At 39.7% G+C, this 23,822-nt stretch overlaps 1 protein-coding gene across 2 annotated transcripts in view; it reads left to right on the plus strand.

The window, feature by feature from the left end:
• Positions 1–23,822, plus strand: part of ccdc88b (coiled-coil domain containing 88B) — a 53,973-nt gene that overhangs the window by 17,065 nt on the left and 13,086 nt on the right. For both annotated transcript variants that reach the window (XM_055034457.1, XM_055034458.1), the window contains exons 9-23: positions 510–591; positions 1,784–1,942; positions 5,038–5,184; positions 5,322–5,499; positions 5,638–5,753; positions 5,888–5,956; positions 7,526–8,221; positions 11,360–11,539; positions 13,082–13,422; positions 13,564–13,723; positions 15,147–15,476; positions 17,428–17,589; positions 18,741–19,018; positions 19,123–19,266; positions 22,763–22,949. In XM_055034457.1, the coding sequence (XP_054890432.1) occupies positions 510–591; positions 1,784–1,942; positions 5,038–5,184; positions 5,322–5,499; positions 5,638–5,753; positions 5,888–5,956; positions 7,526–8,221; positions 11,360–11,539; positions 13,082–13,422; positions 13,564–13,723; positions 15,147–15,476; positions 17,428–17,589; positions 18,741–19,018; positions 19,123–19,266; positions 22,763–22,949 (3,229 nt within the window). The remainder of the gene's footprint in view (positions 1–509; positions 592–1,783; positions 1,943–5,037; positions 5,185–5,321; positions 5,500–5,637; positions 5,754–5,887; positions 5,957–7,525; positions 8,222–11,359; positions 11,540–13,081; positions 13,423–13,563; positions 13,724–15,146; positions 15,477–17,427; positions 17,590–18,740; positions 19,019–19,122; positions 19,267–22,762; positions 22,950–23,822) is intronic.

The following is a 23,822-nucleotide window of genomic DNA, read 5'->3' on the forward strand; positions in this document are numbered from 1 at the left end:
TTTAGGATGTGAAACAAGAAATGGTCAGGTTTAGCGTAAGGGTTAGGCTATAGAAATGAATGAAAAATGAATGTAAGTCAGTGTAAAGATAGAAAAATGTAGTGTGTGTGTGTGTGTGTGTGTGTGTGTGTGTGTGTGTGTGGGGTTGTGTGTGTGTGTAAGAAAAGCCCTGGAGAACCTTTAGTAAAGTTGTCATAAAGGTCAGCGTTAATGATGTGCAAATTTTGTCTCTCCTCTCTATGCACAAAAATGACTTGTTACTCAGCAACGAGTCGGGTTCTCGGGTAACAATCTAATATCCGCTGTGTATTAAAATGTATCCAAAGGTCAAAGTTCAGCTACAAGTCACAAGTTATAATTTCAGGTTTTTTTTAATGTCTTTCCTGCTCACATTATTGACTTTATTGTTGTACTTTTTGCTTCAGCTGTCAGAGATCCGTCCATAAGGCAGCATCAGAAAGATAAGGCGTGCAGCTCTGAGAGTTTTTTGTTTTTGTTTTTGTTTTCAGGGAAGACAAAGGTGATCAGATTTTGGATAACAAGCAGGAGATTCAGACGATGGAGGATCAGCTGAAGAAACTTCAAAAAGAGGTTCGAAGACGTACCACAGTCTGGATATATGCAGAAAAAATAAATGATTTATTTTTCATCCCTGATACTGATATGAGCCATTTATCAGTAAAGCCTTTGCTGATAGACACAATTAAAATTGAAATTAGTAGAAGCTCAAGCCACTTTGGCGCCTTAGGTGGGATTATAGTTTCACATTTAACAAGTTCACATGAATTAACTGTTAAAATTATAAAACATTTGGCTGTTTGAAAATGCAAACGATAAATAATTGGCTTGGCCTGCAGGAGAATGATAGAAAACAACTTTAGGAGTAGAAAAGAACCACTGTCCTATTACCGGTCATTAATACTTGAACAACGTGAATAATAGATTGCACTTCTTTGATTCCGTCATTATTGATTATCGGATAAGTAAGCCTGTCAGGATAAACAATAAATCGATTAATTGCACGATAAATTAAAACTATTGACCTCATTTTAATCATTGGCTTAATCGTTTCTCGGGCCTTTTTCTCTTTCTGTTGATGACACTGAATGAAAAAAGCCTCAACTTTGCTTGAGAGCAAATATATCAAATAGTTCTGAAACTACAGAATTAGAAACTTGTAGAAAATCTTCATGCACTGACAATCTATCCTTAAAAATAAAAAAAATCTAGGTCTTGTTTTTTTGTAAAAATGTCACAAAATTTTATCATCTGGAGAACATTGCCAGAGTTCGACCATTTCTCTCAGTCCAGCGCAGACACTAATATCTACTTTTGTAACATGTCAAATTGATCACTGTTATGCTCTGATGACTGATCTTCCTATGAAACCCTCAACTCCACTGCAGTGATGACAAAACGAAGCTGCAAAAATGCTGACTTGGATTAAAATGAGAACTCCTAACAACTTTAATGTCACTGCAGCGACTATATGGACTTGGTGGGATCAACGTTACGATACTCTCACTGGTTTGAAATACATGTTCCACTGCAGTCTCTCACCTTGGATAACTTACCTAGTTTATAACACTTCACCTGAAAGCTGTAAACATTCCTTTGAATTAGGAGCTGCTGGGAATGGAGACATTCAGACGCTGTGCTCACAGTCAAAGGCACATTTTCTTCTTCTTGCATCATGCTCTGCTTTGGGTTTCCTGCACATCTTCCCATGATCATTGCTCAACCCTGTTTGCTGTGTGTGATTCTGTATTTTGTGGCCCTCCAGAACCGTTCCCTGCAGAACGAGGTGAGGGGAATGCGCACGCTGCGGGACGAGCTGGACTGCGCCCGGGAGCGAGCCGCACGGACCGAGCAGCTCCAGGTTGAGCTGCAGAGCTGCAAGCACCGACTGCGCAGCCTGGAGCTGACTCGCACTCAGCTGAAGGTACAAACACAAGCAAAGTGCTAGCATGCATCTCTGTGAACACATTAAAACTGGTTGCAGTCCCAGTCAAAATTTAGAAACATTCAATAAAGCGTTTCTGTAATTTTTCTCACAGGATGTAGTAATATGAATATAATCAGAGAAACTCACATCAAAAAGATCTCAAATGAAACTCACCTTGGAATAGCTAATATCCGACAGTAAAATGTGTCATTTAATCTTATTATTATTCCCTCTTACGGCCCTCAGTGTTTCACTCAAAAGCGAGCGTGAATAACTATGAAATCTAAAGCCATAGAACAAGATTATACTGCATGATGTCATCTGGATTTACAGCTCAGAGCTGCTTCGTTGACGAGGAGGAGCAGGAGTTTGCCTCGAGTCGCTGGAACTTTTACAACCAAATGAAATTTATTCTGAACTAGCTGAAATGTTCTGGGGCAGAAAATGTCCTCACATCCTTGTAAAACATCTCCTGGTGTCCTCACTGTCACCTTCTCTGACTTATTTGATGCATTCTTCCTTCGGGCTACGTCCTTGCACTTGTTAGTTTATCCAGTTTGTAGTGAAATAAATGCCACAAATTCCAGCTGAACACTTGTCAAAGCAAAAGCTAAATTAATAGTTGAATTTGTTAACATTAACTCATGATTCCCATCTCTGAATCAGTAATTAAACGTTTTTCTGCGCTGTTGTTTTTGAGGCTCATCTTATTATTGTTGTCTCTGCAAGGCTGGTAAACAAAAGGACACACTTCAATTAAAAGAGGTTGAAATTATTTAGAACCACCATTAGAAATATTATTTCACTGAGTTTGTGTAAGAAAATAAATTGGACTTTCTTTCTTTCCTGTAAGGATGGATGAACAGCTTCTAGTCCTGCTGCGAATGGGTTTCGTTTTGACAGACGGAGTTTCAGCTCTGGAAAAAATTAGAGACCACTTAAACTGATCAGTTTCTCTACTTTACTTTTAATAGGTATATGTTTGAGTAAAATGAACATTGTTCTTTTATTTTGCAAACGACTGACAACATGTCTCAGAAATTCCAAGTAAATATTTTGTATTTATTTGCAGAAAATGAGAAATGATCAAAATACCAAAAAAGATACATTGTTTTCGAAACACTAATATCGACTTAAATACTTCTCAGATTTGACAGAACTTAATCCTCCACAAAATGCATTTCATTTTTCTTTTTAGCAGTGTGACAGAAGCATGAATATTGAAGATTTTCCACAGTAAAAAAGCTGAGAGTGACTTTTTCCCATTCCAGACTACATTTGCACTCCTTTGAAATTAGTGTAAAATATATTCCATAGCCGATATCAACTTTTGAGAGTTTTTCCATTCAATTTGGTGTCAGACGGACGAATAGTTCACATGCTGTGGAATTGAAATTTTCCCTGCATGTCTGCAGACTTTTGCTCTTTTTGCTCCTGTATAAGAGCAGGATTGCTCCTCATGTTGCTGTAAATTCGGCCTCTTTCTATACCGTGAAGCAGAGCGTATCCCCTTGTCCTCTGATGCTGACAAGCTAACATTCTCCAGATGTGGTTCTTTTCTTTGATAAGAATCCACCTATGTGGGGATTCAGACTCCCCTGCAATGAATTCGGAGTAATAAAAAAAGGGCATCAATGCACAGATGGAGACATTTTTCTCACTTCTGTCTCTGCTCTTGTTGTCTCTCATGGTGAAACATTTCCTTGAAAAATACCTCAGCAGAGGGGAATCCTGAAAATCCTGTCAAACTTTGACTCTAAAGTTATTTTCTCTTAATTATAATGACAACTCAAATATGGTTGTTAATTTTTCTGTCAATAAATCACCTGATCATAAAGAGCTGAACCAAAAATTTTGATTTAAAATAATTTAATTCAACACCAAAATTTTGACAGGAAAGGAGACACAATTTGTCAAAATATTTTGCATACATAAAAAACAGTCTATTTGCTAATTTGAGTATTTGTTTTGTTTAATCTACACAGCCTCTGTTGGAACAAACAGAATGAAAAAAAAAATCATTCTAATATTTGAAGAACATTTCTGCAACACATCTAATAAAGACCATAAATCTCTTGGTCTCCATGCGCTGCAATGATAATGTCACAAATCGGCTTTTTAATTTAAACACTGGGAGATTTAGCTGTAACAGCATTGCTGCTTTCAGCTGCTCTAAATATAAGAAGTGTTGCGTTAAAGTAGACCTCTGAGGTCAGCAGATTGAAAGTCTAACCTTCTTTTTTTTAGCTTTCTGCTTTGATGAACTCACAGTCAGGTTAGTTCAAGAAAAGCCAGAGATATCCTGGATATGCTGGGCTTTATGGTCCAGGTCACTGGTTTTACTTTGATGTAGTAATCTTGCTTCAAGATGTTTAAAAGCGTTTAAGCTGTAAAATCTTTATGGAGCCACTGAAGAGTCTTAATAAGGCGGCGAAAACACGCCACAAGTTTTATAATCAGCCCACATTCTGTTCATACTTCTTAAAATTTTTCAAAAGTTCTCTTAGTAGAAGAAGGAAGAAACTTTTATACAGATACTTACATTTAGGAACGGATCAGTTGATTTTATTCTGGAATTGTGTGATGGGCCAACATAAAGCTGCACATAATTATAACAGGAAAGTCCGACCTCATTTTCTAAATTTCTGTACTAATAGAAACATCTAAAAAGTATGAGATCCATCTGTGTTGATCCCTCCTGAGTTTATGATTTGCAAAGCCACATTTCTCTGCAGTTAAGCTGCAAAGTCTCTAAATTAGGAATAGCTCATACTCAAAGGTATTCTTAGGTTTTAGTTAGGGTAAAAATAAGACGGGTTTCAACTACATTATGTCGTCAGCTTGTAGCCGAATCACTTTTGGTTTTTATTTATTTTAAATTTTTATATTAATGTTGAAAACTGTTATAAAAATGTGACTCATTTCTCTTCAATAACAGCATTTAACAAAAACCTTGTGTGAATTTTGCACAAGAATCTCCTGTAAAATGTGTCAAAATCTTTTGCAATTTCGTAAAATGTGAAAAATATGAATTGTAGCTAGCACTGCGCTTTGGTAAACTAGCAGCACTCTGTGTTTGGCCCCTCCTTCAGGAGCAGCAACATCTGTGTGCAGCGCTTCAGGAAACCAAAAGTCTTCTAGAAGAACAGCTGGCAGATTCTCGGGCACGTTGCTCCTCCATACGGGAGCTGGAGAAGGACAATCTTCTCCTGCGTCAGAGGATCATGGACGTGGAGGCGGTGGGTGGAGCTGATGCTCTGGCGTCAAAGTTTGTTCGATACGTCAATAATGTGGGATCTCCAATGACTCCTGAAAGTTTGATGTAAGATTTCAGTTTCTTTAGTAACGGCTGCATGGTTTCTGTTTTGATGTGAAGGAGCGGGACACTGAAAGGCAGCGGGTTGACGAGCTGCTGGAGATGAACATGAGCCTGGAGGCAGACCTAAGGCAAAGGAGCACGTCAAAGGGAGGTGTTTCCCCCCTGAATGTCACCATCCATCAGCGGTTTCTGCAATCAGAACTGGACTCCGATGAGGAGATCTGTGAGCTGATCGGTTAGAAAACCCGTCTTTCCCCAGCATGCACCGCGACTTTTTGAACTGATGCTTTCCTCATTAAAATCTCAGTTGCTTGTAATTTCATTTTTTATTTCATCAAATGTCACGATTCTTTGTTTGTTCCCGCTGTCTCAGATCAGAAGCCGCTGAGCGTGGAAGTGGGCGAGGCTTCAACGCTGCGGCTGCTGGGAGCAGAACAGGAAAACGCTGAGCTGAGGAGGAGACTGGAGGAGCTGCAGGCCCAGCAGGAGGTCAGGGTTCAGAAATTCAACATTAATAATCCATCACTGCTCCTCTGCTGCGCTAATATTACTAGTGCCACACTGAGCTACGTACAGGATGATGTGATGTGGAAGTGTTAACTGCCTGTGCTCCTTTACTGCAGGCTGATTCCCCTGATGCCAAAGATGAGCTGGCCTGCCTGGAGGTGGAACACCAGAAAACACTCAGGGAGGTGAGCGCAGAGGACAGGAGAGGTTCACAATCACTTTGTCATTCAGTTCGCATGTCACTCCGACTGCAGTCAGAGTCTCTGCCAAAACAACTAAACACACAGAGAAACGGATCATCTTTTTCACTTAAAAAGGCACCTTAACACTGACTACGTTTATAAAAGTGATGTTCTGTCCACTTTGGAGCGAAGATGGTTTACAGTGAAGACCCAACATTTCTGGGGGGGATTTATTTTCTTCTTTTCAAAATTATGTTGTACTATCTCATTTACTCAAGCAAGATTTTCACAGGTCATTCTTACTTTATAGTTTTAGTTTTTCCACATTTTGGAATATGTTTTTACATTTCAGCTATTTCCACCTTTTAAGCATTTTGCCTTATTTCCCCATCATTTTGACTTTATTATTGTTTTCCTACTTTCAGATAGTTCATCATCAGTCTGGCTTTAGTTTCAAATAAAAAATGCTTGTAATTTAATTTTTCTCCCCTCTAAGTGATTATAAAACCTGGTAGTCTCCCTGTATGTGAGCAGCAGTTCAAGATGGAGATGGGACGGCATCAAGAATTTCTTTAGAAAAAAACCCCGTTCATGCTGTCAGACGGGTTCTAGTGTGATTAATCAGAAGTATTTATGACATAACATAGTTAGGATACTTTGAATATACATTAAAAATGAAATCATCTTTTGATTCAGGACATTTTATAGGATTATTCAGTTTCAACAAAAATGCCAAAAACTAAAGAAATCAGCCTGATACTCAATAATCGTAGCCTTGAATACCTCCACAATGAACACAGGCTGAAGGTTTGTGGGAAATCCCTTGAAATCTGCGCAGCATGTAATTATTGTATATCAGGAATAATATGATATGGACAGATTGATAATAGTTGTATGTTTTTGCCCTTTGTGCAATGGAATGAATGGAAGCAATCAAGATGCGATTGAAGACTTTCAACTTCTATTGATGAGAAGTTTAAGAAAAGAAAGAAATGCATTCTGACTCATCACCGTCGTCTTCTGTTAAGAAATTATTGGTGTTTTTACGAAGCACTTGAAAGAAAAATGAAAGTCTAGACTTCAATCATGTCTTGATTGCTGCATTTCGAATGTGAACCTGATGAAAACGACATCACTGGCCAAATACAAACCAACCATTAGTGTCAAACGGTATGAAGGAGAAAATCACTCATCCAACAGGGCTATTGGTGGAAACAGTGATTAATACTACAGTTTGCCTTTGTATGACAAATGGATATGGTAATTTGATGTACTATGTCTACAGCAGCCGCATCAGCTGTTTTGGATCGATGTTGTTGGACCTGTCAAATTGATAAAATTAATCATGCTCCCTTTGACGTTTGAAGCCTGTTTTTTCTAATACTATTTTCTGCTTCGTTCTGCTTTTTAGGTTATTTATGAGGAGATTCTTATTTGTCTATTTATATGTTAAATCATTTGGTTTAATTTTCCATTATGGCATTGTAAAGAGATGGAGAAAACCTTTTTTCTGCTTCAAAGACTCAAAGCTTTAAAGTGCTATTACAATTTCTCTCATCTTCCATTTTTCAGGTTCAAAACTTGAAGAATGAAAATGGCACACTGAAGCAGCGGCTGGAGGACCTGCTGAGGGAACTTCAACACCTTCAAGAGAACAGGAAGGGGGAAGGTGTGAAGAAGTTGGGCCGAGAAAAGGAGAAGGAGGAAGAGGAGGGGGAGGCGGTGAGAGGAGTCCACGGGTCTGAAAGCAGCAGGGGGGAAGGGGAAGGACGGGTGAGGCTGATGGAGCAGAGGGAGAAAAGGGGAGAAATCATAGGGACACAGCGGGAAGCAGGAGTGGGTGAAGAGGGTCTTCGTGTTCAAGTGGGAAAAGGCGAAGTCTGTGATGAGGAAATTCAGAGCAAATGGAGGGGCGAGGCTGAAGGTGGGCAGAAAGAACTGGAAAAACAAGAGAAAGAACAAAAGATGGAAAATGCTGGATCAGAGGCCATAAAGCATCCCAGTGAAGACAACGCCGAGACCGCAGAGACGCACCAGGACAAGTGTTCCTCCTCCGGGCCTGACTTGGCGCTCCTGACGAGCCGACTCCAGGAGGTGCAGGAGGAGGCCGACCGGCAGGCGAAGTCATCCCAGGAGCTGCGATCAAAGCTGGGGGAACAAAGCAGGAAGACATGGGAGGCTGAGCAGAAGCTGGTGCTGGTGGAGGCCGAGCTGCAGCGCCTGAAGAAAGCTGGAGAGAGTCTGATGGAGGCTCGCCGGCACATAGAGGTATGTAATGAGAAGTCTACAGGTCTGTCAATGAAAAGATTCATAAATTCCCATTAAAGTGGAACGTATTTCCACAAAGCTCCTCCTTAAAGCTGCAGTTTCCTGCCTCACAGACCAACTACCCCCCACACCGCTTTCTTTCTGCTCCTTCAGACTAGCAGCAGCAACAATTAGCAAACATTTGGTGGAACTGTGCCTTTGCTGAGCCCATTATACGAGCTACTTCGTAGTTAAACTCCAAAGAACGGTTGTGAGTGTCATAAAGGAGAAATGCTGCAGTGATGGGCTAAAGGCGGCGTGTCAAAAAGAGCAGGAGCTTCTTAAAGAGACAGAGGACCAATTTCAAGGCAGTAAATTATGAAGTGAAATTTCTATTAAGTTATGTTTGATATACACAACATTTTAATAACAAACCGGATTGTTAAATGGCACTCTGTACCAAATACAGTCCCTTTAAATTAAACATAACTTTCATTGCTGTAACAAAATGTCACACTGGAAGATTCAGAAAAATCCACCCTTTAATTCAAGTGGGAAAGAAAAACTTTTAGATGCATCTCTGCTCAAACAACTGAATCAAATGATTGAATTATTCTCTCATGTCATGGAGCTCTGCACTCATTCATTTCATTCATTCATGTCGGAATGAAATGAATGAGTGCATTTCGTCATGTGTGATTAAATGCACTCATTAGATGCATCCCGTGCAGGAGACGGGATGCATCTAAAAGTTGTAGAATATAGACTTCAGGACTGGGGTTGGAGACCCTGCGTAGAACAACCTGGTTGCAGTCGTGTTGATGTGCACTTCCCACAGGCCCAACCTTTGAAAATGTTGTCCTCAAAAAAGGTTAAACATCTCTGAAACATCATATTATTACCAAGATCAGGTTTTCACTTTATAACAGGATCATCATGAGATTAGCTTAAGTTACAGCATCAAACAAAGTGTTAGTGGAGAGGAGAGACAGACTTCACAGAAGATGATGAGTAAATCAATATCAGTCAAGATGAAGAGACCGAGTCCATAAGCGAGGTTAGTAATGCTGAGGAAAAGGAGGAGGAAGTGCAGAAGGGATGGTTGATGAAATGTTGTCGTGGCCGCTGCATGTTTTAAACTGATTGTGAAACCAGCTTGATTAATGCAACACAGTTTTTCTGGTGAAAAATACAGTTTTTGATGCATTACTGCTGTTGTTTAATCACAAATTAATTCAACCTATAAGTTTCTAAAAAATTATATTGTTTGACAAATGTTAGGATAGTCATTACTGAACTGTGCAGACATTTTAGTCATAAGATGTAAATAGTTTTTGTTTTTTTTTCCATTTATACTAAAATAATTCCTGCAGAAAATTACAAACTTTACAAAAAATGTACTTTATGTTTTAATGAGGTGTAATAATTTGACCTGCATGTTTTTCTTAATCTGGTGGATCTAAAATGAACACATTTGTTTGATCTTGACACTTTAAATAACTACAGGCCTGGGTTTGGTAACATTTAAAGATGAGGCTGAAGTGATGAATGGGTAATTCAGATGTGAAGTCAAAGAAATTGACAGACTAAGGAAAATTTGACTCAAAAATACAGGATATGACCAAAAATTAGATCAAGAAGTCAAAGATCTGTTTCATCATTCCTCTCTGCACAATCTGTGGATCATAAAGAGTCCGGCTGCTTTCTGATGCTCTCTTCAGCTCAAAGGGTTCATCAGGATTTAGGCCAGCAGGCTGTGTTAATGATATAATGATAAACAATTCCTATTTTGAGAGTCCAGTTTATATTTTGAATTAAAGTCCTGCATGACATAAAATACCTAGAATCTTCTCGTATGTCAAAGTTTTCATGAAGACAGTGTTTTTAAACGCTGGTCTTCAAGGCAAACATCTGAAGTCTTGTCCACACTGAGATAATTTTTGTCCATACTGAGATAATTTGAGGTGTTTGTGACAGTTTTAAATCACGTAGGCTGTGCGTCCACGCAGATCTGATATCTAGGAAGAGCAGAAATGATTGTTTTTGAAACCAAGTTCCAGAGCGGAAAGATTGCAGAACGATGGTTTCATGTTTCCCTGTTGCTATGCGAGCAGCTCTGTGTTTTTTGTGTCGGTCTCTGGTAGTGTTACAGCGCCACCGACTGGTCTGGCAGACCGAATACATAGTTTTCTGTTAAGCCTTCCAACATGTTTCCCTGTGGATGTGAAACAGGCCCAGAGCCTCCCGCAATAATTTCATAGGACTCTTTGTTGCTTAAAGCTCGATTTTAGTCTCATATGACCAAATAAAACAGTTTTACAGTGTAACATTGTTTAGAGATTTATTTTGCCGTCCTCAATCAACTGGTTAGATTGAATCTAAAGACGGTTCTGGAGACTTTGTGACTCCATGATGACGCTGTTTGTTTCATTTCTATTACTCCGAGCTTTGCCTCTTCACTGAGGCTAAGCCATTTGCGATAAGCAATTAATCAATAAATGAAGTGATAAATGAAGCTCAGCTTGATAATTTTAATTCTGAGTAATATTTTTCCAAAGATATAATTCAATGTGTTGGTGATTTCGATTATGTTTTTTTATTGCAGTTTTATTTCTTGTTTTTTTTAAATTGTGGATATTTAAAGTGTTTAGTGCTTAGTATTCTTTACAAATCAAAGTTTATTGATCTTTGAGAGTGCGAATTTGCATTACTATGCCATTTTTTATATATTACTTGAAAATTGTCTCAAAACAACGTTACTATTTATCACAAAAATTACTAGGCCAATTTTTTGTCCAGAAAAATTTGTTATTGTAACGGGAAGATAAGCATGGGTCCTTGTTCGGCTACTTGCTGAAAGAAGTGGGACACTGTGTTACATAATATTTATTCAAAATGCTGAAAACTCCAAAATATAACTTTAAAAAGTATTGCATCAAAAGGACTCCAAAGATAACTGCAATTGTTCAGAGTAAAATGACACAACTACCATAAAGGATTAATTAGTTTTAAAGGTTTTTTGGGGGGTTTTGCAAACATGTATGGCTGACCTGGTCTATCCTCCAGAACAGAGATGTGTTCAGTGAATTAACTCATCCAGTGTTTATGAAGGGCGGTCGGTTCTGCAGCTCTGTGATTCTCTCCCTGTTGTTCCTGCAGGTCCTTCAGTCGGAGGGTCTGAACATGGAGGAGGAGCTGTGCCGCCTGCGGAGCCAAGCGGAGCTCCACCGGATGCAGACCACGGTCATCGCCACCCTGGAGGGGGAGCGAGCGGCACTGGAGAGAGACAGGGACATGCTGCGCAGCACGGTGGACGCCCTGCGAGCCGCCCAGCGAAAGGTCGGGAGTAGACAAGACTTGGATGGATTCAAGCTGATTTATTTATCTATTTTTGTTCAAACTACTGTAGTTGGAGAGAAGTTTTGTGTACTATTAAACATTATTTTAGTATGAAGTTCTCAGCTGCAATACCTAAATAAGAAACAAATGAACTCAGAGCAGAAATCCTTGATGTCGCGTCAGTTTTTTAACATGATTTCATTTAAAAATGAAACCTAAAACCAGCTTGTTCAGACATTCTGCATCAGCAGAATGAAGTCTCAGTGAATGTTATGTTTAATGTCCTATTTGCAGTAAAATTTCAGGACATAAGTAAAGCTGCAAGTTAAGGAAAAGAGCACTGCATAGTCAGCATTAAAGAAATACCATAAAACAAGGTTGGTGAAAACCTCCTGCACAGAAAGAGCTGTTAATGATTCGTTTTCTGATCTTCCTCCACGTCACATTGCTTCTTTTTAAAAAGAATCCCGCTTCTTTGTGTTCATGCAATTTTTACAGCCAATTAACACCACTTTTATTCAAATTTAAGTTTTCAAGACAAATATTTTATGATTTGGCATCATTGAATATAAAAAGAAAGCTTGCTCTCCTTTTTTAGATGTCAGTAGAGTCAAGAAGTTCATGGCCTTCTTGGATGCTGTGATTTTCTGTCAGAAACTAAATGCAGCTGCTTCCCGCAATATTAGAGCCGCACGGCTTCTTGGCCTCTTTGGGTTATGAATTAAATAACATTAGTTGTACATCTGCATAGTCAGCTTGAAAATAAAAATTTGTACATTTGAATATTTGATGATTCATTTGATGAAACGGGAAAAGCCATGTACGACCCTACATCTTGACCACAGCAGCAGAGACTTTGAGCTCCTGGGGTTTAAATCGGTGAATGTTAAATGAAACATGAAGTGCACTCTACTTCCCTGAGCTTCGGGCCTGAGTTTAACCCAAATGGAAAAATGACTTCTTGTCCCGGCTCTTTATTTATGTGTGAGCTCACTGAGCTATTCTGTGTGATGATAATGTAGTTTAGGTCAGAAACTGTTTAGACTGCAACAAACAATAAGGATCATTGAAGCTCGCCTTCTCGCGAACCGGGACATGCATCTCTGCAGACCCCACACATCCTGGACACAAACTGTTTATACTTTTAAACTAATTTTAATTCAATCACACATATATTTCAATTGATCATTGAGCTTAATGAACTAGCAGTTCATTAAGCTCAGTAACACATTAAATAAAACTTTTTTTCTCATATTTTTTTATGTAGGGCAGAAGCAGACATTCCTACAAATAAATTGCTAGCGTTTTGTTGTATTTAAAGATAAAAGCTAAATTTTAATAGTCTTCTAATATGAGAAGTTTATGGAGCTAACATGCAGTTCTATCTGGGTTTTATTTTATTTACGGCTTTTGTCTTCACTCCAGTTTATCACCTGGATTCAGTCAGGTTGGTTATCTCCAGCTGGATCAAGTAGTTTCTTGCCTCATGTGTCCAGACAGTAATAAAACGGAGTCATTAATCCATCCATCTTATGCCGCCAGACTGACCAGCTGGAGCTCACCATCCAGACTCTGAGAGCGGAGCTGGAGCGTCAGGGCCGCAGTCTGGAGACCTCGCGGCGTCGGGAGGAGCAGCTGGAGGCGGAGCTTCACGAGGCCACCCTGGAAGCTGAGTCTCTGGTCCGAGCGCGCGACCAGGCGCTGCTGGAGGCCTCGCGGCTGGAGCAGGAGAAGGACGTGTGCCAGTCGGAGCTGGACGGCGAGCGGAAGGAAGGCCGTCAGAGAGAGAGGGAGGCGGCGAGACTCAGGCAGCAGCTGGAGAGCACGACCTTGGCTCTGGAGCACAGCAACCAGAGAGCGTGTGCCCTGGACGCTGAACACAGGTGTTCTCGTATTTAACCTTCATTCTGCAATTAACTTTTACAAGACATCAGAGAGAGCGGCTTGGTTGCGCCGTGCCGTTATCTGTAATGTGAAATCTTCAGTCAACCCTCCTCTGACCCGTGTTCCTGCTGTGTGTGTAGACGTGTGTGTCAGCAGCTAACTGAGTCCAAGGAGCTCAATGCTCGGCTCCAGGACCTGGAGAAAAAGCTCAGCTCTCGACTGAGCAGCATGGAGGAGGTGAAGCAGCAGCTGCAGGAACAGCATGCAGAAGCTCTGGCCAAGATCAGCTCACTGTCTCAGGTGTGTTTTTGAAAAAAGACTCACGTTATACCCATAGTTCTGCTGCACAAGGTGATTATGCACTCTGAATTTATCTGAACAAAACATATTCACTGCCACAGAATTGGAGTTTTAAACATGCATCACACTCAAAAAGCAAAAAGAAAAGCGAGGGTTTCCCCCAATACTGACGACTATAAAACAGAGGGGGATGGGATTCCTCAGTGGGTCATAAAACCCCTCAACAGGGGGTCCAGAAATAATTGCCAGAAGTGAAAATGAATGTAAAATTTATTGCTCATTACATATTTTTCTATTAATTGTTACAAGACAGAAAAAGACATTAGTTACAAATGCTTAAAACTGTTACAGTGGTTGTTGTGATTGTCATTATTCCAATGCATAATTAGCATATTAACTCACTTCAACCAGTAAAAGTTGAAGTTATTAGTTTTTGTGGCTATAATTTCTGTGCTGCAAGCTAGAAAACTTGTAACTGCTGCTTTTGGGCACAAATGAGATGAATCTGCTGTCATTAATGTACTCAAGAGAGAAAATTCACAAACGATATTATGGATCCCAAAAATACACTCCTCCACATTACATCGATTAATTTTAACCTTTTAAATGTTAAAACTGAGGGCGACAGCTTTAGTTTATATCCTGCAACAACATAATCTTATTCATTATCATGTCTGTTTTATCCGTCATCAATAATATTTATTATGACCACTTATTGCATGACTGTATTAACAATTAATAAACATTTCTGTATTTTTCTGTCAGATTCTAAATTAATCACAAAATAACTTAAATATTGTATGTAGAAAACACATTTTGAAACATGATTGGTCAAACGGCTTGCCACTGGGTGACAGGAAAGTGATTACAATATGGTGGTTGGCATGTAATGAATATGCATCAAAAGGCATAAGTGGTGCAAACTAGTTGGACTTTATTGGCATATTTGTATATATTTAATATATCCTAATCTGTGAATCCTGTGCAGAAGTATCGCAAATATCTAGTGCAAAACAATTGAAAAATTGTTTGCTTATGGATCAGATGTACAAAACAACAGAAAATCCTTGTTTTGTCAAATTTCAGTGCAGAGATTATATAAGAAAGCTGTTCCACATAGAACTACCTTTAACAAGTGTTTGCAAGTAAACAATAATTAAAACCAACAAGTATATTCAGTTTTTTTGTTCAGCTGGGAGATACTGTTGTTGATGACCAGGCTTAAGTTTGTCCTATTGGCTCTGACAAAGTTTCACAAGAAAGGTTGTCCTTGAATCAAATCTCAGGATTTATACTGAACACATTGTGCAAATCCTCATGCAGAACATATTCTTCTTTATGTTAATGCATTGTTTTTTTTAACTTTAGCATTCCTCAGTTTTTAATCTTTTCATCCTTTCCCACCCACTTTCCATCTCCGCAGGATCTATCGAGTGAGCAGAGTTCAGCCCAGAAACTGGTTGCAGAAGTCGACGACCTCAGGCAGAAGTTGCAGAGATCCGAGGCTGAGCTCAAGGCGACGACAGATTCTCTACAGCGGTCTCAGGAGAAAGTCGAGTCGCTCTCACAGCAGCTCAAGACGAGCGAATCTCCTCCCGTTTCAAATTCAGAACTGTTGCACAAAAACGAGACGCCACATCTAGATCAAAGCCCTGAAGCCGGCAGGGAGCTCGCCCCGTGCATGACCCGGCGGCACACCACAGGAGAGTCAGAGCGGCTGCTGAGTGAGAGGGTACTGGAGCTGGAGAAAGAGGTGTGTAAGCCTGTAAGCGATGTGTGTGTCTGTGTTTATTTGAGGGGTTGGGCTGCATTCTGCTAAAATTGTTGCTGTAGGGACACTCTGCGACTATCAGCTTGCACAAGGCCACTTCCCCGAGCGTGGCGGTTTATTTCCAGAACTCGGGTTTTATCTCTGCTCATCAGTTTTAAAATGTCACCTCGGCTACTGTTAATCTTCCTTATCTCCTCTGCTGCTCCCCGGATGCAGCTCATGCTGTTCCTCTCTGCCTCAAAAACACACATTAACCCCAACATCAAGCTGTTAGAGTGGAGCTGCATCATCTCCAAGGTCAGGAATTTCATCCAGTGCATTTCTCAGCCAGCGCTGCATTATTGCTGGTAAACTTTTAAGAGATTAAGGACGGCTGAACAAAGATGCAGCCAGCTCTGGGCTGTAATTCCTGGTTCAGTCAGAAATATTTTGGTGCAGCGTTGAGTCTTATGTAAAAACCCTCAACACATCGTGTGCATTTAAAATAAGTAATACAATGAAATAGAAATATTACTAATAATTTTAAGTATTGAAAGAGCTTAAATGTGTAGAAACCATACGGCTTTCTTATAATCATCAGAAGATTGTGCCACCCAGTTGCACAAATGTTTATGTAGATACAGCTTCAGTTTGAGATTATTCCATCTTTGAAGTAATTAAAATTAGATTTAAAGGTGTAAAATTGAATTAAAGGGTGTGCACCCAGTTCTGCACATCAGTAAAAGCCCAACATTAATAATGCATGTATGCCAACAATAAAAGGATGTGAACTTCTAATCTTGATGGTAAATTATCCCTCAAAAGTAGATTGAATTGTTGTTATCCAGCTGCAGCAGCAACTTGAGGTGGTAGTCAAGCTCTCCAACTTTTGTTTTTTTTTTTTGTATAAAACTTAACAGATAACATGTGTAACCCAAACTGCATGAATAGCGAATAACTAAAAACCATAAAAGCCTCTTTACTCTCCACCACTGACATGTTTGCGTCCAGATATTTAGCATGTCCATATTTAACCTGGAAGTCTGATTTTATGTTGATAATACTCTGATCTGATTTTCTGCAGAAAACGCAAAAAAGTTGACCAATATTCTTAATTTAATAAACTTTCAGGAAGACAGTTTTACCTACAGGGTAGACAGATTAGTTTCGTCAAGTCAGGTTTGATGGGGTATGATTTCGGAAAGGTAAAATGTCCTCTGCAGGATGGCGGTGCTTATTAAAGCAGTAAATCTATTAGCTGTTGTTCTGTGGATTCGTCATCTGATATAGAAATAGCCCAATTTTCCAATACTGAAATTTAATGGCTGCAGTCAGACGAGTGAATTGTGCTGGAGGAAAGCAAAATTTAAAGGTGCCCATTTGCGAAGGAAGAAATTCCCGGCGTATGATTGAGTCAGCAGTGTTAAACATGAGGAAAATGTGGTTAAAAAAAGAGCTGTCACACACTAAACCTGAGCTGCACGCGCTCAAATCCATGCTCCGACGCTGTTTCCCTACCTGTGTGTGCAAAAATACCGTCAGGCTGCGTGGTGGGAACAGAAATGAGCCATGATGTGCTGCAGATCAATTTTGGAGCAAGACACTTTTTTTTTTTTTTTATACTGTCAGCATTTTTCCCTCCGATTGTGTCTGACACTGCCTAATCAACATATTTGGGCGTGGGATAGACAGTGTCAAGTGTCAGTAATAAGTATGCATATTTACAGGGGGAAAAAAGTTTAGAAATTTACTTTGACAGATTTGGGATGAATTTCAGAGTTTATAGATTGATATAAAGGTCAGATAGCCCTCAACGTCTGACCTGCATGGGAGTAATTTAAAAGGTCAGCTGCTGATTCTACTCAAATCCAAATTGCATGGATATTTCCGGAGGTATTTGATACCACGGTGCTGCAGACCTTTTTAAAATGGACGCTGTTTCACCCTCCCTCAGAGAGCCGTGGCGGCGGCGAGGCAAGAGGCTCTGCAGATGCGCCTGTCTCAGTCCCAGGAGGCCTGTGAGCACCTCAAGGAGCAGCTGGAGGCTCTGCGCCGCCACTCCCTCAGCCTGCAGGACTCCTGCACCAGCCTGCAGACGCTCAACACTCAGCTACAGGTGACCACACACACAAGCAGCAGGACGATGATGGAGCGAGCTCGTTAACCCCAGGGTCGCTTCCTTAACGTTTTTGATCGAAACATATCGGCCATTTTCAAAGAACTAGTTCAACATTGAAGTGTTTAGAGTCACCGTCATGCAGACAGTTATGTGGAAAGAGTGATACTTGCTGCACTATTTTTACACCTGATCTATAAAATATTAAATGCTTAGGAGAAATAGCATAATATCAATAATTTAGGAACCCACAAAGTTAAACATATTCTGTTTTTTCTGACCCCATTTTTTTATTAAAGCCCTAGATTTGTCCTTATGAGTGCACTTTGGTGTTGGACCAAATGTTACAATGCAAACATTGTCCCTGCCTCTCCAGTGCTAGGCAAAATGGATTCAGAACCCTTTGATTTGCTCTCAACATTACAGTTTTCAATGTACTTTGTTTGGGATTTTATGTAACAAATCTGACCTCAGCAAAATTTCAAATGAGCTGCTGGATCCTCTTCATGTTTGTTCACTGATGTTCCTTAAGAAACATCTGAAATCTTCACATAACAGCTGTGTTTACAGAGAGATCTCGATTTGGACTCTGCTTAGGAAATAGGCGACTTCTGAAGGCAATTGGTTGCTCTTGACTTTATTTAGGGGTATTGAAGTAAAGGATGGCAAACTGGAGTTTCTGATTTTGCACAAAAACTGATTCATTTTTATCATTTCATTCCACATCACAAATGTGCACTACTCTGTGTTTGTCAGATTAAATCATAAAAAAACTCTTCATTTAGCTCTCATTTTTATATACTGTACTTTCTTCCAAAAAGCCAAACCTCTTTTTCACAATTTAAATTCACCTTGTGTGGCAATTATTTGATCCTTCAAAGATTTCTTTTACTGATATTTGCAATTTTTAGAGGAGTTACTTATGTAGTCTTTTCACTTTTATATGTTCTGTCCTCAATTTGCTCACTTTCCTCATTCTTTGCTTGGATTGATGGATGGATTTGTTTGATGAAATAATATAAATAAAAAAAAGTCTTAATGAGACACAAATACCGAATATATTCTTAATTTAAGATGCACAATTCTAGAAGCTTGGTATGAGTTGATGTTCACATCCATAGACATGGTCTGTCTGCCATATGCACGCTCAGGTGGAGCAGGCCTCCCTAAACTCCCAGCATGCAGCAGTGCTGGCACGCTGCAGCGAGAGCGAGGCCCGGCGTGCAGCGCTGGAGGCCGAGTCGAAGGTGTGGGCGCGGGAGCGAGAGGAGTCCGTGTCCAGGATGGAGGCTCTGAGGCGGGACCATGAGCGGATGACGGCGCTGCAGCAGCAGCAGGAAGTGGAGCTGGAGGAGCTGCTGGAGAAATACTCCCACCTGAGAGCCGGCTACCGCAGCCTGGAAGGTCAGCACCGGGAGCTGGAGGGGAGGTGTGTAAACTTTCTCCTGAAACAACTTCAGAAAACCAGGATGCTTCAGCCAAAAGTCTGAAGTCAACATTCCTGTTGGTTTCAGTCATGTTTGTGTTTTCAAGGTACAAGGAGCACCTGGATCGTAAAACCCAGCTGGAAGAGGAGGAGAGGGAGATAAAGCTGGAGAGGCAGAAGATGGAGGCAGAAGCCCAGAGGACGCTGGAGAGAGAGCGAGAGCTGGAGAGGCTGAGAGACGACAACGAGAGGTAACCGATCCAGACAGCTTCCTCAGAGTCACTTTCATGAGATCTGATCAGCCTTTCATGGCAGTCTTGTTCATTTGAATGCAGGGAGCTGCGGCGGTAATGCTTCTATACGAGGCACAGCGAGCAACACAGGAATCGATTTGAATGCAAATGTACTAAATAATGCACTCAACGCATTTTTGTCCCTGATTGCAAACGTTTGGCTTTCAGAATAGAAAAACAAGGCTTCACCCCATAAAACATAAGAAACAAAATTCAAGCCCTTCAAGGGAGTGTAAAGTTTGTTTTGAGGACTTTTCAAAGAGCTTTATTATAACGTCTGAATTTATGCAGCCCCGTTAGATATTTTTTTAAATTAGTTTTTGTGCAATAAATCAGGCTTACAGAGATCTACAGTTCAAAATAAGTGGTTCTGATTGTAATTTCTCTTGAGGCTGATGGGTCTATAATATTAATGATCATCGTATGATGCTTGTGTACTATAATTAATTAATCAGCCATCATCACGCTGATACAGCTGATTGCTGACTGATGGAACTGACAGCCTGCAGAGACGCAGTCTGAACACATCAGGCTGTAATACCCTATTCTATAGGAAACATGCATGAATGCATAAACAAAACAGGTGTTAAATGATTCATTCCACATGAAAATGCACCTTAAGACAGTTATTCAGTGGTTTAAATAACATTGTCATGCAGTTTCAAACTGATAAGCACCAAAAAATCTTATGCTTGTAAATGTGCACCATTCAAAGCTAACATTACAACCAGTAATGTTAGCAAAAAGAACCAAAAGTGTATTTGTGTTCAGGTTTACCCTGAGTCATTACTGTTTCTTTTCCTTTTATGAAGAAATAACAACAAAAAGGTGTGACGTTTGAGTAAAACTGTGTGTCTGTCAAGGTCGTGAAAAACATTTATATTCTAGGCTCTGAAACACCTACAAGAATAAAAAGTTTTGTCTGGAAATCTGCTCCATCAAGGACATTTTCAAGGGCTGGGAGAAAACATTTCTAGCAGATGAAAGGTCAAATCTGACCTGACCTTGTGCTAAAGTCAGAAAGCCAAAAAAAAAGAGATTAATCTGTAAAAAATGTTGTTTGGCCAGATTGGACTGAAAACACTTTGGAAAATGATTTTTTTGGACTTGGTAAAAATCTCTCAGGTTACGCAAGCATGTGGCGACCGTAGGAAGAAACTTGTAGTAGAACCAATAAAACAGATTAACCTGAGAGGAGGTTCAACTAAAGGAGATCCATTCTGCAAACTTCACTTTTTGGACATTTTTATTCTTTCATTCTAAGCCTCTACTTCTTCTGGAAAAAAACAAACTGAAAGAAATCACCACCAAGCTGTTTTCTAGTAATAAGTTCATGTATTTTGATGTCTAGAAAATTAATTAAAGAAAAAGAAAATCAGTGGGCACTGGCGTATTACTTAGCAACCCAATCAGAGCTGATCAGTTGGTTTGTTTCTATAAAAACTTGTAAAAGTTTTTTTACAACAAGTTTTGCTGGATGATAAATTGTTCCAGAAGTTATTGTGATAAACATTAATATTGTTTTGAGACCATTTTTAAGTAATATAATGGTCAACTCTAATGAACATTTAACATTGGAAATGGACAATATTTTAAACATCTAAATTAAATAAACAAAACTACAAATAAAATAAATTTTGACATCTTTGTAAACAAAATTGCCTTTCACAAAAAAGGGCTAGTTGAGACCAAAACACCAAACTGTAGACTTTTATCATCCAGTTTTTGGTAGAAAGAGGGAAACAAAGAGATAAATGATAAACTCCGCCATTGGAAATAATTGAGTTTGTTCTAATTTATCATGTGATTAATTGATTTATTGTGACAAGCCTAGTCATCTTAACATTCAGAAACAACTTTTTGGTTTCTTGATGGTTGTGCAGGAGGCTCCACTTCTGCTTCTCGGTCTGACTCAGAGTCAAAGATGTACTCTAGTACAACTGGTTCTTGTGGTCAGAGTTTACAAACTGCTCCTTAGTTCCTCTATTTATATTAATAATGTAATGTATCTAAGACATGAAACTATCTTGAGATAACAGAGTATCTTCAGTCAGAGGCTTCTTCCGATTCTCCGTAAAACAGACTGCTACAAGAGATGTTTCACCATCAACAATAACTCTTTTAACAATATGAATTAATAACCTACAACAACATTTAATTTCTCTTTTGGATCAATTTGAATTTAAAATCAGCTAAGTTAGTGATAGGAAGCTGGATTGTTGCAGTTCCTTGTTGATTTATTATTATTATTTTTTGTGCATTTATGCCACGTTGTCTTTAAAAGGTCTTATTTTAGTTCTCTCGCTCAGTTCAGTCAGGTCAGAGGTCTCTTGTGACGACTCTTAAAGGTGGAGTGGATGAACGTCTTCGGGTTCAGCACTGAAAGTAAAGGGCCCAAGTTACAGTATTTTGCAAGCAGTCAAGAAAAAATTTACCTTTGGAAGCCTTAAAGCCAGACAAAACATTTTAAATTATTAAAGATTATCCTTCACAGCACTGCTATACCAAATCACATCTGCCGTGGCTGAATGCTGAGAGCAAAAACCTGATAACAAAGACAATCATACCATCTGTTTACAACAGCAGTATTAGCTCTGCAGTTCGCTCTCAAAGCTTTGATAATCCAGTTACATTGTTTTTTTTAATATGTGCAAATTTAACTTTGATTATCATGGAAAAGGGAAAAACACGAGACTGATTTTCTTTCAACCAGAGTTCTTAGAGATCATAAATATCAAATAGTTTCCTTTACCAGAATAATTTTCTGGTAATAACTTAAATGTCTGAGGTTTCTTTATTTGTTATTGAAAAGGTGTATAATTATAAGATGATTTTGGGCAACAGTGCAAAGTTATAAGTAATAAAATCTTGGTTCCACCTGCTGTCACAGCAGAGAGAAACAGTTGCCAAGCATATTATCAAAATAGAGGAAGCAAAACTGCAAATTAGGTTTCCTCCTCTGCACAAAATTCAATATTTCAGGTGATTGCAGAAACCAATTTACACAATTTTAAATTTGCTTTGAATCATTGTCCTGTTCAAAATTCTAATTAAACCCAAGTTTCGGCTTCTCCAGCCTGACATTTCCTCCTAGGATTTCCTGATACTTGATGCATCCATCCAACCTTGTTGCAGGTTTCCAGCAGCAGATTAATGAAAGCAGCTCCGCTCCATCTCTGAATCATCTGGAACAAAAAGTATCTTGTTTATTTCTAATCCTCACAAGAAGAAACATTGTCATATGAAACAAGCAAAGAGAATCAAGTCTGTTCCACTGAGAAGTTGTGATTAATAAGTATGAGTTTTGAAGATTTCTCCAGGATTTTGCCAGGGTTGGCTGCTTTCTAGCTCTGCCAGTAGCCAGAGTGTTGTATAATGATGATAATTTCCGAGCAAACTGTGACTCAGAGCCCTTCACAGGACACAACAGTGATGGTGCATGTTGGCGTTGCAGGCTGCAGGCCCAGCAGAAGGACTGGTTGGCCTCGCAGGCGGAGCTGCTGGCTCAGGGCTCCGTGCTAAAGGCGGAGCTGAGCGCCTCCCAGCTGGAGAAGACTCGACTGGAGGGGGAGCTCAGCGCCCTGAGGGAAACCAATCAGAGTCTGGACCTCAGCAGCGCTCGGCTCACCAGCCAGTACCAGGTAACAGGACACGCTAAACCCATCCACCTCCTGCAGAAAAATACAGGAGTTTTGTACTTCACTACTGGGTTTAACAGGATGTTCTGTTTCACAGACACTTAATACACTTTTAGTACAAACAAATTCATCTAAAAGAATTAAGGGCAATTTGGAGGGGTTTAATAGGAGTACCTAGCAGGTTTTAGCGAGCATTTCCTATAGACGTGACAGGAAGGAACGGCAGTAATATCATCAGTGGGGAGCAGTGGCTGCCTAATCTCACATCCGTGATATAAAAGCCATTTTCAGCTTGACATATCAGCCAAAAATGATGAATCTGTCCAAACAGAGACTGAATACCAAGTCGTTCTGAAGGAGCACAGGCATCTTTTACCATCCAAAACACCAAAATGCAAACAAGCACAGCGTTTTAAACACGTCTGAGTGATGAGGCAGATGGAAATTGACTTTCCACAAAAGGTTTTAGAAGTCAACTAGCAGATGTTGTATTCTGCTGCTTGATCCAGCTGCTCATAAAACCATTTCTGAACCACCTGGCACCATTATAGTATGGCTAAAAGGCTTTTGGGGTAAAAAAAAAAAGAGAGATATAACATAGGTAACAATCACACAGGGTTGTTTTTGGAATAAATTATGAGCTGAGCGCCACGTCCACCATTTTTAGATTTGGAATTGGAGGATTCCTGTGCCAATAATTTTGTTGTTCTGTTGTTGTTCTGTTTTTTTTCCACTGTATTTTGTGACAAATTTACACAGACAAGCGAAACCTGAGCTCAACATTTTCATCTGACTGCTCCAGAGAGTCTTACCTGAAATCATGCTTACCTTTTTCAAAGAACTTCGTCTCAAAACACTCAGACAGCCCAGACTTTG

This window comes from Poeciliopsis prolifica, unplaced genomic scaffold (genome assembly GCF_027474105.1).
Source record: "Poeciliopsis prolifica strain line A6 unplaced genomic scaffold, Auburn_PproV2 SCAFFOLD009, whole genome shotgun sequence".
Classification (NCBI taxonomy): Eukaryota; Metazoa; Chordata; class Actinopteri; order Cyprinodontiformes; family Poeciliidae; genus Poeciliopsis; species Poeciliopsis prolifica.